Genomic DNA, 15,831 nt, shown 5'->3' on the forward strand with positions numbered 1-15,831 from the left:
CACTTGTCACTTATCCTTTGTGAGAATTCTGCATTCTGTATTTCGTTGTGGGACATTCATTTATATTGAGTCATATACCGTAAGTGTTTTAAATCAGGGATAATTACGCTGCTTGACTGTTTATATTCTCTGAAAGAGAATCACTAAGAATTGATTATCCTAAGAGGCAAACCCTTTATTTGTTCCCTGACTAGACCTCCTCTTACTTTAATGTTGGTATTATAGACAACGTCCCATACCTTATCATTCAAAAAGCCGATCTTGAGAATGTTTTCTACATTTGGCACTCCATCTGCCATGTTCAGGTCACCAAGTGAGTCTCCCAGGAGAATAATGTTACAGTTGTCCTTTAACTGCTTGAAGTATTCAGTATTCTTCAGGGCTCCATCATGCTTGTTATACACATGGATTAGTTCTCCCTGGAAACCCTTTAACACACCCTTTTAAACAAAGCACAAACTTTACTGTCAAGTTGGGTTTAACGCATTATTTATGTGACAGAACTATTTTAATAACTTAGTATCTGCTAGCTTCCCATGGTTGATCACAGCATATTATTTCATTCCATTGACACAATCTGATCACGTAAATTTACTAATATGTCAGTTACAGTACTTTATTTTGGTTAATTATGCATTCATATCGATACGAATTTCAAAAAGAATCTATAAACAGTAAAAGGTAACTTTTCAGGTTTGGGAGCAATGTAGCAATTCCTATGTACTGATGATTCTAAATACTCAACAGACAGAACATTGAGCTTGTCTTATAATGGAACTCTGGATTCCATACTTCACACAGCACTTCACTAAATTACTTCAGGAATTTTGAGGTGTGTCAAGTAGTCCGTAAGTATGTCCTAGGAGTTCATAAGCACATGTGTGAAAATGGCCCTTGTTACTAGAGTGCGATATGACTGGTTCTCTCTCTCCGGACTTACGTGCTCGTCGAATTCCATGAAGTTTGAGACCACCTTGACATTGGGGTGGTAGACCCCGGCCTGCCGAATGATCTCCTCCAGGACGTCTCCCAGCCCGGCCGAGAAGATAAACATGGGGACATTGTGCTTCTGAAGCGTATTGAAGAAATGCTCGTAGCCCTCTCTGTGAACAAACAAGCACAGGTGTCAGGATTGGGTTTAAACCTTAAATGAACATCCCTACCGATAACAAACAGCACTATGAAAAGTGTCATATGTTGACAACAGACCCTACATTATTGTTTGGCCAACTGAGATGAAACTTGGAAAAGACATCTGTCTTTAAAACAAATTCTTGAGGTTCTCAGAATCTAGCTCACCTACGTCCAACTAGCGTGATAGGTTATGTTAATGAATGCTGTATCTCAGGAACAGTTCACCTTAATTTGTTCAGACTTTGAATGGATGCTTATTACAAAACGTTACTGAACATACAGTACAAGTAGATCACACAACAGAAAATCACTCATGGTTATTTGTTTTTGTAATGTGTTACATTATTAACTTCGGGAGAATCAGTTCCAGTTTGTTTGTTAAGCATATGCTAAAAAGCACTCAGATGCAACAGCTTTTTCACAAGAAGTCCGGCCAGCGACAGCATAAACATGCATCACCTGTACAGTACTTACTCGAATGAAGAGGCAGTCTGGTAACGTGCCTATTGCTCTGAGGACAACTAGAAAGGCCACATGGCGCCGGGCAATGCACACTGAACAGAGGCGACAGGAGTGTCTGGAATACTTTACATTTGGATAAAAACAAAAACAACCTTCTACCTTAGACAGGCATCTGATTCCTTCACACTTTGTGGAAGCTTGTCTTTCTGTAGACGCTGTTCGATCAGTAAAGTGTGGGATTTGAAATACCTGCAGATGAATGAGAACATAAAGCTCTTCAAAGGTCTGCCAAACAGATGGCTTGCAGAAATCCAGATATAAAATGGCACAGCCCCTAGTAATGTTTAATTGCTGACAGGACAACAACATCTACCACTTACAGTTTTAGTTTGCATTCAGAATTTAAAATCAAATGTATGCTATAATTATTACAGTAACTTATTTATCTAAGTTTGTGGCTTTCAGTTTACAAAATGGTCCTTCTGTAACTTACCATTCTACAATGAAAGGGAACTTTTCCTCTATAGTGAGATTAGGGTCGATTTCAATGGGATAGTATGTGTCTTTAAGTTGCAGCAGCTGCAAGGAACAAGTAGAAAATATTATACAATATATTTCAATATGTAAACCTGTTGTGGCAACAATCATGTTTGCTTTCACACTACACTATAATTCTTTGTATTGTTTATTCCTCTGTGGTTTAACTGTATTTACATTCTACTAGCTTCAGCTGCCAGGACACAAGTGCTTTGTTAGCCAAACAGCATCTTGTACTGGAAACTACTGGCAACAGTAGGAGGTTATCAGTGTCATCTTCAAGCTCTGCTACATCAGAATGAAAAAAAAAGGATTGTCTTCACGTTTTACAAACAGAAACTTCAGGATTTCTTCCCAATCTTGGCAATTAATGGACTTTTTCATGACAACTGATATTTTCAAATATTACTATACAGCCGATGCTTTCAAATATTAATAAACGTTTTAAATATGTGACGAAAAAACAACAACTGTACAGGCCATTTCATCTTTAACTCTTCTCCTTAATAACAGTATCAGCTAGAATGACGATATAGACGCAGATTTGTTCTTACCTTCTTTCGGCATTCTTCTGTGACCATTTTGCTGTTGTCAATAATGTCTGTTGGTAAAATGATATTTTTGTTTAAAAAAAAAACACCTTTACTTGATGTTTTTAGGATTCTGTTTGCATATTTTATTTACAGTATTGGGATAAACAATTGTCTTACTTACTGTACACTGGAAATGTAACAGTTACTGAATGAATGAACTTCTGTTCAACAACAGAAACCAGAGAACATGGACTAAGCTGTCTGGCTGAGTTTACCATTAAGCAGGTGGAATGGACTGAGGTGCTGTTGAAGAAACGCCTATTCAAGAACTGTTTGACTTCATATTTTTTGTGTGCACTTTAAAATAAAATAATTTTGTTCAGCAAAGTACTGTATGACATAATGTACTCGTATCTGGTTTTAATATAGCCTACTTTACATAAAGTCCAAAATAACATTTAATTTTAAAGGAAACTGCTTTGAGATTAAATAAATATTTGTTTCCATTTGTAAAATGCAAATAAAAAAGTAATTTGATCATTCCTTGTTATTTGTGGCACACGATTCCAGACAGCACTCTCTCTATATAAATATACTTGGTACATTTCAGAGCTCATTTTTAAATTGCAGTATAAAAACCCGTTTTTGAAGCTGTTAGTCTTTAGGTAAGAGACACTTACTGTGACACGTGGGGCACCTTTTTCCATTGTTGGAAAACCTACTTAACGTCATATCAAAGTCTGTAATAATCTGCAAAATTATCAAGATAAAAAATTAAGATGGTTATACACGTAACTTAAAATACAAAAATGCTACAGTAATAGAATACAGTCAGCACTCAAATGTCCGACCCTATAAAATTCTGAATTCAGTGACAGTTAAACGAGTGTGACGCATATCTTATTTCATTTGGCCCCGTTCCAACCATTGTCCGTTTTTTCAGGGAACACAAAAAAGACACAATGTCAAAAATACATAGCTTAAAGGACAGTGTTTAAAATAAGTAGGCTTCCGTTTAGATGTACTGTAGTTGGTTTTGTTGGTACAGTACTAAATTTTCAACAGAAGTAGTATTTTAATTCAGAACAATATGATTCTGAAAATATCACTTGCCAAAAGAGATGACTGTGGACACGTGGACTGTAATACAGTACATACTTTTAAATCTGGTACGTATTGTAGCAATATGTAAAATTCCCCATTAAAGACACAACAGCAAAATTAAATTGAAATGTTACCCATGCACAGAACTGCGTAAAACGTAAAAGGCAATGCAATTTAGCAAAAGATAAAAAAAACAACACCAGTTTCCGGAATTAAAACAGTATCCAAAGTCAGTATTCAAAATTGCAGAATATAGTGCTCGATAAGGCCCTAATGTCACAGTTCACTTGCAATTGAAAAAAGCACAAAAACAACTAAAGATCACAGATTTAAAAAAAAAATGCACTGGAGTATTTGAAACTGTTTAATGATGAACTTTTATATGACCGTAGCTTGTCTCATTTTCTTTGTTTTTGCTGCATTTTTGTCATGTGAAATTGGAGGAAGCGCTGTGTAACTGCACAATAAAGAATGATTTGACATGTGAAAAAAAAAAAAAACCGCGGACTGTGACGGATAAACAAGTACATTGTAACATTGAAGAGATGGGCTTTGTATCAGAAAACTGGTGATGGAGTCAGAAATCGCGTGTGACGGGTATATATATATATATATACACACACACACACACACACACAGTATCTATAGATATAAATATATAATAGGGATTGATTTTATTCTTAATACAAGGGCGGTAAAACGTGTATCTGGGTAATGGATATCCAAGTGCTGGACATGAGGGTTGATTTACTTTGGCATACCACTATATAACCCACTGACATGTTGAAGGCAGCACAGCCTAGTGGTAGAGACAAGAACTGCAACCTAGAAGAACAGAAGGGTTTAAAATGCAGACACTGCTTGTTTTTTGTTTTTTTTAAATATATTTTTGGAATCTGTGCAAGGCAGACTTCATTACTTTGCATGTATTATAATACACTGCATTGCTGTCTGCAACCTTATCATGAAGTTCTTGTTTAACACTGAAGAGGCAAAGGGAAGTCAATGTCATTTTATCTACCTGGAGTTTGGCAGCTCCTCCTTTGATAAGGCCACAGATAATATCCTCCACTCTCTCTGGGTCCTTGAAGTGGACCGTTTTCTTCTGAAACTCCAGCATCTACCAAAAAAAACAAACATAAAAACAAAGAAACAAAAAATATATAAATGGATAGATAATGACAAATGCTCATTTATGGTGTGTTGCTATGGCTGTGTTTGTTGTGTATCCTAACCCAGCAGAGTTTAATATGCACTAGTAACATTTATCAAACATTTACCGAACTGCTGCATTCACAAATGAGTTCCCTGTGCCACAACAACTGTCTGCATTTCTATGAAGCTGCTGGTGTTTTGGCTTCTGTTTCTTTAACTCTCTCTTAATACAATAGCCTATGTTTTACTTATTTATTTATTGACGTTGGGCCTTTACAAAACAATAGCAAGGATGTATATAACACATGAGAAACGATTGTTATGTAATAAGCAAGAGATTTACAGTAACTCTGTAATTGACTGCTATATTTTAAAACAGAAATGTATGCAATAAGTGGAGGGAACAATACTGAGGCCCCGTGATTCCGACCACAAGAAAACTGTCCTGTTTACTGATTGAATTAATATTTACCAGATTTACCCACATGTTTTATCAGACATGATCAAACAGACCTCTTGCTGTGTCCTCGACATCTGTTCAGTGACCCCCCCATTCGCATTTCTTTTTTTGTTATCGGCAGAATACAGACGGGTATCTTTCCACTGCTTGTTCAGTTTTAGCTTTTGTGGACACAAGCTTCCTACTGTATCTACTCTGTTGTTCTTACAGACAAATAGACTACTTACAGCATCAGTAGGGTGTAAAACAAAGATTACAAAAGTTGCTAAGCTTTTTTTATCCTCCCAAGTGGTGCTTTTTTGGTACACTAATGAAATTGTTATGAAACATCGACATAACAGAGCTGTATAAAGCAGATATTTTTTAATGGTTCATAAGGTCATTTTCTTAAACAGCTCTAGAAAAAATGTATGGGTACTTGCGACAGACAGCGAATGAATCTGAGTCAACAATCTCCCTCCCGACCTGTGAGGGTGTTGTGTAACAGGAACAGTGTGCCCCGTACTGGATGGTTTGGCAGTTAATTCCAGGGTCAATCGGAAGCTGGCTACCCAGGAAGGGGGCGGAGCCAGAAGTCATTGCCTTAACGCGGTAGGCGATGTGTCAGTCACGGATTGGAGGATACGTAATTGGCCGTGCCACCGAAAGAGGGTGTGACTGAGGGTATTTAGGGGAAGTGGCCGAGCTATCTGTTCCTTTGTTGTGGTTACTGAAAGGACTTGTTTAGGAAACTGAAGTAATTAATAATCATGAGTTTTTCGTGTTTTGTTTGTTTGATTGTGCTAACTGTTTGTCTTTTGCATTGTTAGACAGCTAACACAAACCAGGAGCTGTCGCTACTAGCCAGCAGCAAAACCCAGACTGCACTGCTGTTGTAAACGGTTGTCTTTCACCCCACCGGCACACAAGCACGCATGGTCTGGAGAAGTGACTGTGTCTGTGTTTGGTGTTATTATAAAAAGTGTCGTATTATTTCGGGACTGAAACCCTTGTTTTGCATGGAGCGATACACATGGCTGTGTAGCGCCCGTGCTTATTATTTAAGTGCTGTTGACATGCAAACCAGGCAAATAAAGGAGCTGTTTTATTGAACTTTCACTGTCTTGTGTGTTATTCCTAAGCACTGCACCAAGTACACCTGTGCACTGCAAGCCACTTTGTCACAGTACTTCATTTTGTTATACTAAATCACTATTAAAAGTAATCTATTGGAACCATTCAAAATAGTACTAGTAATAGTATAGATACTGTAGAAATACACATAATGTACCAGAGGATTCCAGGTATAGCACTGTGCTCAGAGAACAAACCCACTACTGTTTCAAAGATTTTATTTTAGGCAGTTTTAGTTCATGATACAGTTGCTTTGCTTAAGACAGTGTAACTCAATGAACTAGAGTTGCTAGCAACTATAAAGGCTTCCAAGCAGTTAGCGTGAAATTTAAGCGCATTGGTTTATAGATGAAACGTTATCATCACAACTGTGCTAACTATGTCAATTTTGGCACAAATATGAGAAGACTTTTGAAAATTGCCCAAAATTCATTAAATCTAAAATGGCTGCCACACCATGTGACCAAAGGCTGGCATATTGACCATGGCACAACATCCCACAGTCCTCTACATCCGTGTCAAATTTTGTGCATTTTGGTGCAGCTGATAAGAAGTTATAGGCAGTTTTATAGCCAGTTGCGTATGTTGATGATGTCATGTATTATGTTTGACCTTTAGGAGAGGTCAGAGGTCACGGGCGATGACATTTTTTCATAGAGCACATATGACTTCCTATACATGTTCCATTATAACTATGACCCTGTCAGCACGCCCTAGGAGTTAATTTCAGCGTAAATTCCAATATGGCCGCCGCGCCATGTGAGCAATCTGTTTCAAACTTCAGCAGTTATTACTTTCCAGTGGTCTGTGCAATTGTGTTGACATTGAAGAGCATAAGTGCAATGATGTTCTTTTTATGGGTTGCAAAAGTTTTTTTTACAATTATCAATATGGCCGCCAAACCATGTGACCAAAATGTGTCATTTTCATATCACCAGTACTTCACGTGAGTCTCTATGAAAATTCCCCAAATTTCCACGAGATCCAATATGGCGGTCGAACCATGTGACTTTTTCATTCGGGGACGCCAGTCTGGTTGTCCAGCCATAGGCATCTACTTACGTATGCGTTTTCATAACTCTGCGATATCACATTATACATTATTTCACATTATACAGATATCACATTATTTTTACATACAATTACCCATTTATACAGTTGGGTTTTTACTGGAGCAATCTAGGTAAAGTACCTTGCTCAAGGGTACAACAGCAGTGTCCCCCACTGGGGATTGAACCCACAACCCTCCAGTCAAGAGTCCAGAGCCCTAACCACTACTCCACACTGCTGCAAGCCAGCTAAAAAGCAAATGAGCCACTGAGTTATCGACCAATAGGAAAAATAAATATACAAAATTAAGGTGAATGTATTTCATAATAACATATTTGTAACCCTACAACATCGGAAACATTTTTAGTTCACCTGAGGCAACTGCCTCTCAGTGGGTAGACATTGTCTACATTATCTATCTATTTAGAATTTTGTATGTGTCAATTAAATCCTCCTTTGGCCTTCAGACTTTGTTTACCTCCATGCCTTTGCGTAAGGGGCAAATGTATTGGGGGGGGGGGAAGCATTCCTAAAACAGAAAGAGGAGGATTCCACAGAGTGGATTACAGCAGACTGTTCCCATGAACTGGGAGTGAACAGAAAGACTACCACTGGACCCCTAGCACTCAGGCTTGAGGTTTGGCTGGGTCTGTACCTGTGTGTCGATTTGTGGACAATCTTGACTCTTCTGTCCTTGACTCTGAATAACAGTGGACTGCTGAGGAGATGAGCAACATCCAGGGTCACAGCAACACTCTCATAGACACTCTGCCAACAAAATCAACCAGACCTCAATCTCAACACAACAACCAAGAAGTGCATCATGGACTTTAAAACCCAGAGGGGGTCAGGGCAATGACCCTCATTGTAATTTGCAAACACTACAGTGCATAAATGTCAGGAGCTGGCTTGAGTTACATAACCTGAGTAAACAGTGATATCTGAAAAACCATTGCACAGCATTAATGCAAAGCTTGCAGAATTGTTTTTTACAGAAAGAAATTGCTCATTTGTTCATGTTAATAAAACCTGTGAAAATGTGCTTTGTGTATTTGTGAAAATTAAGAGTGCAAGAATCACTTTGGGTACACTGTAACTGCCTGTTGTTACAAAATAAGTAGACCGATACAGTATTTTGAGAAGTATAACTTGTCTTTCTAACCCTTGTAGATAAAATGTATCCCCCAAAATTATGTGTTCATGTTAGGACACTAGTATATCATAGATTAAGTACAAAAGTTAAGCAGTCTAAGCTTCAAGTCTTGTGTGTATCAAATGTAAAATGCAATGAGTTAGATTTTAACCATATTGTTATCAACCAAGTATACAAGTACAAACAAACAATACTGAATATACTCAAAATGAATTAGAATAGAGCACAAAATATCTCACAGTAAACTTTCAAATACTGCAAATATCTTTAGCATTCTGTCAAGTTCAACACATGACACGGTCAGCTCTGTAACCACTAAGAAAAACTGACTACATGCAAAAGCACTGACAGGTTCCACACACAGAGACACACACAAACATTGCACAGGCTTACCGGTAACCTCTGTACTGTAGGTAAAAACGACTGGAGTGAAGAAAATTGTATCTGGCAAACAAGTGCTTATATAGTGTAAGGTGATTTGAGGGTGTTGCCAAAAATAGCCAGGCTAATCTTATGCAAGCTGAGAGCAGCGTGACGCAAGCACAGCTATCTGAAGCACTCAGTGACACTTTGTGTAAACAGAAATAGAAAGCAAACTCAAAGCTCTGCGAAAGGGTCCAGTACTCAACAAAAACCTTCAGTAAAATGCTGAGCACTGCACTGCTTTAGAAAGACAGAATAACAGCTTACAGAACAAGCTACAACTAAAACACATGAAATATAGTTAAAAAGAAAGCTTTGACATGCTGTAAACATCTTTCTTTAGCATTCTGCCAATTGCAGTAGATGAATCTGTCAGTTAGATAATGTACAACGTTGAAAGTTGTTTAGGTAGGTTTTGAACTAAGGCCTTAGTCTAATGTAAAACTGAGAGTTCAGTTTCTCATTGCAAACACAGCATGTAGATTACAAAGCCTCATGACAAATGAATGCGATCTGTAAGAAAACAGGTACAAGATAACAGGTTATCCCTGCCATTCCCTTATAAAGGTTTCCCATAGTAAAAGCATAGCAAAGTGTAAGAAAGCACAGTGAAAGCACGGTAAAGCATAAGTAAGCATTGTAGAAAGATGTTGTAAAGAAGATTAAACTGTGGTAAACACAGAGCACAACTATGGGAAAAGCATGAGGAAACTATAAAATGACATACAGAGCAAATTCACCGTGGTAAAGTTTTACTATACATTCCCCTGTACTTTTTCTACACACCTCAGAATGTGTTGATAAACCTGGATCATCTTCACATAGACTATGTCTCCAGAAAATGGCTGAACAGATAAATTGCCATCTTTAACCACATCATTATATTTGTTGTACACAGGCTACAAGGTCCCTCATTATTTGAAACAAAACAACCATCACAATACTATCCTGCTCAAACAACACTATACCACAACTATAAGCTACTGTGGTTAGCTAGTTGTAGTAAGAATACAACACATTTTACTGTGACTTTGAAAACAGACAAATGTCCTTATGATGTTGAAAGTGTGACACGTGGAGAGTCTGGAGGTGGTCAATGACCATGTAACTAACAAAATTGAGAAACATTTGAATGACTTTTGGTTTATAGGTCGTATTTCCCATATCTACCTCAGGACAACCTGTACAAAGTGCCTGTTAATGGTTGACTACTAATGTATTGTGGAGTTTATCTTGGTCTGGAAGTCTGTGTTTTTATGTTTATGAAATGTAAAGTCGAATTATAGTGTTGTATTTGATATAAGGTATTGAGATGAAATTGTCCCAGTATTAAATGGATTATGTATGATCTGTACTGTACTTATTTCACTAGCAAAACACTTCAACCACATCTTATTACCACTGGTTGCTATGCAGCCTACTAAAGTATCTGTGACCACAGGACAAGACCTGGGACCCTCAGTTCTTAGGTGGCAGCACATGGTGTTCTGTGATAAATGACTCTGCTTACATAATGTTAAAGAACAGTTTTTATTTTACTTTATCACTTCTACCAGATGTTGTCAACATTTCAGTTTCGTTTTCACCTGAACATTACTTCTACCATTAATATTTTGCCCACTTACTGTATAGTACTCTATAGATATCAAGAGTTTGGTGAAAACTGTATTTTTGGGTGGGGTGGAGTTTTTGTTGAGAATCCACCTCACACTGTAAACAAGAGAGTACTAATATGATAGGGAAAGAGCTTAAACTATAAATAAACATACTATACTAACAAACAGGGATCTTTTAAACAGTCTGAAATTACTGGAATTTGCTTAGGTAGGGCACACAAGAAACTTGGGGGAATTGATTACATACTGTATTTTTAGCTTTGAATTCATTATCTATAAAGCCAACATATACTACAGCCCGATTCGCACGGGACTATCACCACATAAACAGGTGCAAACTGATTTTTTTTTTTTTTTTTTTTTACAGGACATCGGGACCTTTTCTAAAATGTCAAGCTCAGGCGTCCTTTTTACTCCTCTGCAAATCGACCATGTCAGTGTTATGTTAGAATTGATACAGTATTTCCAGGGTACTCGCCTCAAAGCAATGCCAGCCTTTACAATAAACCATAATGTTACAATTAGTATGATCTGTTCTGAGATTCTACAGTTCAGTAAAACGCAAAGATTGGGCATAGCCAAATTGGGTACTGGCGAAAATACAAAATATAACTGGTTACTCTTAAAAAATGGAAGCTTTAAACTGTGCATTTGAAAATATGTATGCAAATATATATCTCAAGGGGCAAAATGGTTATTCTAGCCTTTGGAAAAGAAGGTCAAACTAAATGAGTTACGAACATGAGGAGGCCATTCATCACAACAAAGCCTGTCCAGTTCCTAGTAGCTTAATCTAAAAATAATTGTCAAGTTGGAAGAACACCTGTTATGGGAATTATCAGGATACAGTTAAAATATGTACTGGTTTATAAAAGGTACCAATATTGCTCCTGAAAAAGGTACTGGTTTGTGACCCTAAATGTTTGAACTGTGCTATTGAGCAACCTAAATAAAGAACACAACTTAGGCATATCAGTGTGTGTCTCTCCATCTCTGTAGCTCCCTTTCTTCTGCTGCATACTGTATGTGCAAAGCCAAAAAATAATACTATACCTAGACAGAGCCTAACCACATACTATAGGCTATACATTGTCAGGTACTTTATGCCTATTTTAAACCTCAATAACGTTTGCATTCCTGCCTGCCTAAAGTGAACCCATCAGCCCATGCAATAATCATAGAAGTTTGCTTATCAAGCCTACAGCCTACTGCATTTCACAATTAGTTTGCTTTGCTAATTTATCAAATTTAGGAACTGGCTGGAGTAAAGTTCTGCTGGAATGGAACCCCTGGACAGGGGGCTGATGTAAGGATAGGCGAAGTGCAAACAATTGAGCCTGCAAAATTAGGCCAGGCAATTATTTTGTACTGCAGCCTATGTAAGCAAACAATGCAAATTACTCAACACGCACAAATAACGACGGTCGCACTTACAGCCCAGAGGCAGAGCTGTATCGATCACTGAGGCGCCCATTTTTAATCAATTTCAGCTTTCTGAAACTATGCTGGATTGTAGGGGACTTGGATGGGAAAATGTTTATTTGCATGTAAATCATTATATCATGTGACGATTGGAACCAAGTTTTAGGTTACCAATAATCAGCATAATAATTAGAATTAATAGTAGAAGATGCTGAACTGGGAAATGCTGCCAGTCTCTCTGTTGTGTAGATTTTCTAAGGTTCCCAGCCCAGAATAAAGAAAAAGGAGACTCTCACTCTCTAAACTCCTTACCTGTTTTTGAGAAATATTATTTGGTTGCAAGGCTATATTCGGTGCAATACTGGATTTTCAAAAATGTTAATGCCTGATGTACCCACTTGAAACCATTTGGAAAACAATCTGACTATTCACTCCTAAGTGGTCCACCCCCCACACTGCTCGCACCCTCCTTGGTATGGCCCTGTCCAGAGGTGAGGTGAGTTAGGAGTAGAGAGCAATAGGCGCTGTATGAGATTTTAAAGACCTTTTTTGGTGCATACATGAGGGCACCCCCACTACGGTCCAAGCGGTGAAACCGACTCTTCAGGATGCCAAAAGTTCTCTCGATGACACGTTGTGTTGAACGTGAGCTTCGGCTTCTGCACTGCTCAATAGTGTTGGATTGCAGGCCATAGCCACTATCCCCTAACAGAGAAAATTGTGTCCTATTATGTTATAATTAGACAATGTGAAAATTACATTTTTGGAAAGTCCATCGCCAAAAACCTATATTAAATAATGCATTAACATGTGGTCGTATAAATGATGTATATACAGTTTTTTTATTTTGTCTTATAAAAACAATTTCAAATGTTTTGGTACATTTTTAAAACTGTTTTCTTCAGATACGCTTTGATTAAATGCAAATTAATACTGAAATATATAATTCGTTTCAGTAAACAAACTTTACTCATTAAGGTAAATAATTCATAAAAAATGTCACAAGCTTTCCGTCAAGCACATTACTGACTTTACTCTCTCTGTTTTGCCAGCCTATTGCAGGATTTTTTAAAGCCGCCAGGTTGTTGAGCCAGAACATTGTCCTCTATAGCGAAGCAACTCATTTAGTTTTGGCTTGCTTACATGTATACACCTTGGGGACTATGGAAAAGTGTCATGCTGTGGCTTTTTTTTTGTTATGCTTTTTCAGCCGATACTGTCTGAAGCCTACAAATCTCGCAGAACTACCAGAAGTGTACATGAACAAGTACACAGAACAGTGTTGCACGTAATTCAAGTTCAAATAATGCGATTCATTGAACATATTTTTTTTTTAAACTAAGCGAGTCTGCAGCAGTGTATGAAGCATGCAAAACGCTAAGTACTGTTTATATTACTTTTATTTTAATACTTTGCATTTTGATATGCATTTTTAATTCCATGTGCAGTTGTCATTGTATTGCATTGCATAGCCGTGTTGTGTTCATGAAGAATCACTGCAGTACGAAACGCTTAAGATTTTCCCTGTCCCACCCTAATTTAATTAATATGTTCTTTACAGTGAATTATCTGCATTTAATTTACAGGTGCTTAGACAATACAGAATGGGTAAGCCCTTAGGGGCTAATGTAAGGATACGTGCAAAGTGATTTGCGGCTGCGTACGTAAAGAATGGTTTTCACCTGATGTTCTGCACCCGCTATCAAATCAGCACTTTGCCATTATTAATCAATTTTAATTATTTTGAAATGTATTCAAATGAAGAAAAGAACATGGAATTGGGTGGGCATCTGGAATACTAAGCGGGCACAAACATTATAATGTTGGGCAATTGCTGACCCTCCAAAAACTTTGCAACTCCTCTGACAAGATGTAAACCATTGTAGGAGCGAACAATTAAGAGCTGTATAAAACCACACACCTTCAGAGACCTGTCATTGGCCTCAGGGTGGCTGCTGTGGTACACTTCCTCATGCGCCAACGCTTGGCTCTTGTTGAGGGCAGGCTGGAAAACCTTTGGAGGAGAAGGGCAAGACGGAGAAGACCCTGCATATTCAAACGCAGGGTCACTTTGTTTGGGACGGACTGTCCTCTCCGCTTGCCTTTCCAGTGGTGTCAGCTGTGATGTGGATGGCGGCCCTCCTCCTATTCCTGCTGTATTGTGAGTTTTGCTTTTGTTCAGCGCCGCAGGTCCTGTCGCCTTTTCATCACCTGGTGGACTGTCCTGGTAACACAGACAGCATTGCCTTTCTCCACTATAGAGGACCATATGGCCTCTTTGGTACTGATGTTGGCTTTTCCAAATAACTCAATCTCAGCCATAAAGACTCTCATCAGAAAACTTTACTTTTCTTTTCTGTGCGCCAAGAGCATTTTGCTGCCCTTCCTCTGACATTTTCGTGCTCCACAAATCTCATATAGTGCCTATTGCTCTCTGTACTCCTAACTCACCTCACCGCGGGCTGTAAGTGCGGCCGCTAAATAGCCCGATGCACAGGTGGCTGTCTTCAGTTCAAGTTCAAGTCACTCACTTATTACTTGCTTATGTTACCAACGTGCTATTTCCTAGATCTAAGGTGGCTTTTCCTAAATGTCAAATGTGTTTTAAAGATACAGTGCCCCAATGGTTGCTAAACTGAAAACACCACCACCTCTACTGTATAGGTATTCTCTATAAATCCATTCACATTACAAAAGATGGTACAAATGTGTGTGTTGCTTGCTATTGAAATACAGTTCAGAAAAGTGTTAGAGATTTCCCTTCATGGTATTTCTGAGTGTACTATACTGTACTGCCAAAACTGATGGGGGAAAGGCAACTCCACTTCCCAACTGGAAGATACTTTTACTAACTATAGGGCCCCCCTACTGGACACAGTACTAAATCACCATGAATGAAACTATACAGGGAGCTAAAAGATATGTTAAAGATTAATAAATGCATTTGATATACAAGTACACTATGTAGCATGTTTCGTGTGTTAAGTGGTGCTGTTTATTTTATATTTTTCAGACTGCTGTGAAAGCTAAGAATGGTACTACTCACCACTTTGGGGGCTGATGGGGCAAAACGCATTGTTGGCCTTATATTTGCTTCTGCTGATCAGGGTAACTGGGTTTAAACAGTTCAAATGGTTCAGTAGTTGTCACAGCCCTGCATATACAAGAATAACAAACTCCATTTCAGTGAAGCTATTTTAGCATGGTAGTAAAATACCATATTTTAATAAATGTTGCTTGTGTTTGGTATGTAGATATGTTGCAGGGATGTGCAATTTTTGAAAAACATTTCTTGTCCAAGGGACAAAATGCTAGAAAAATCTACCTGTCCTTCTTAAAAATGTACTTGCCCCCTCCCTGTTGCACAAAACACACACACAAAAAAGTAGAATATAACTTGTAGAACTTTGGTTTTATTTAACAGTGAACACAATCAATCAATTAGTGATTAACAGGGGCGGATCTAGCCTTGTAGCTTGACGGGTTCACTAAATTCTTCAAGATACACAAAAGGTTCCCTGTGACCCCACCACACCTCAACAAATGTATAACACACTTTAAGGAAATGTTCCTTTCCAAGGCAACTTACAGAGACTTGGGTGTGTGAACTATGCATCAGCTGCAGATTCACTTACAACGTCTCACCTGTACGACAGAGCACAAGGAGAT

General features: G+C 38.1%; 1 protein-coding gene across 4 annotated transcripts in view; it reads right to left on the minus strand.

Moving 5' to 3' along the window:
- The window catches only part of LOC117399430 (cytosolic 5'-nucleotidase 3-like), a 28,618-nt gene that overhangs the window by 2,386 nt on the left and 10,401 nt on the right, over positions 1-15,831 (minus strand). Inside the window, exons 1-9 of one of the 4 annotated variants that reach the window (XM_033998568.2) lie at positions 9,095-9,113; positions 8,204-8,316; positions 4,792-4,890; positions 3,347-3,416; positions 2,688-2,734; positions 2,090-2,175; positions 1,756-1,845; positions 941-1,103; positions 240-440 (exon numbers count right to left, since the gene is read on the minus strand). In XM_033998568.2, the coding sequence (XP_033854459.1) occupies positions 240-440; positions 941-1,103; positions 1,756-1,845; positions 2,090-2,175; positions 2,688-2,734; positions 3,347-3,416; positions 4,792-4,890 (756 nt within the window). In that variant the 5' untranslated portion in view covers positions 8,204-8,316; positions 9,095-9,113. Of the gene's footprint in view, positions 1-239; positions 441-940; positions 1,104-1,755; positions 1,846-2,089; positions 2,176-2,687; positions 2,735-3,346; positions 3,417-4,791; positions 4,891-8,203; positions 8,317-9,094; positions 9,202-15,831 lie in introns of those variants that run through there. The other 3 variants (XM_033998566.2, XM_033998565.3, XM_033998567.2) reach the window with 3 other exon arrangements.

Source organism: Acipenser ruthenus, chromosome 4, assembly GCF_902713425.1.
Source record: "Acipenser ruthenus chromosome 4, fAciRut3.2 maternal haplotype, whole genome shotgun sequence".
NCBI classification, from domain to species: Eukaryota; Metazoa; Chordata; class Actinopteri; order Acipenseriformes; family Acipenseridae; genus Acipenser; species Acipenser ruthenus.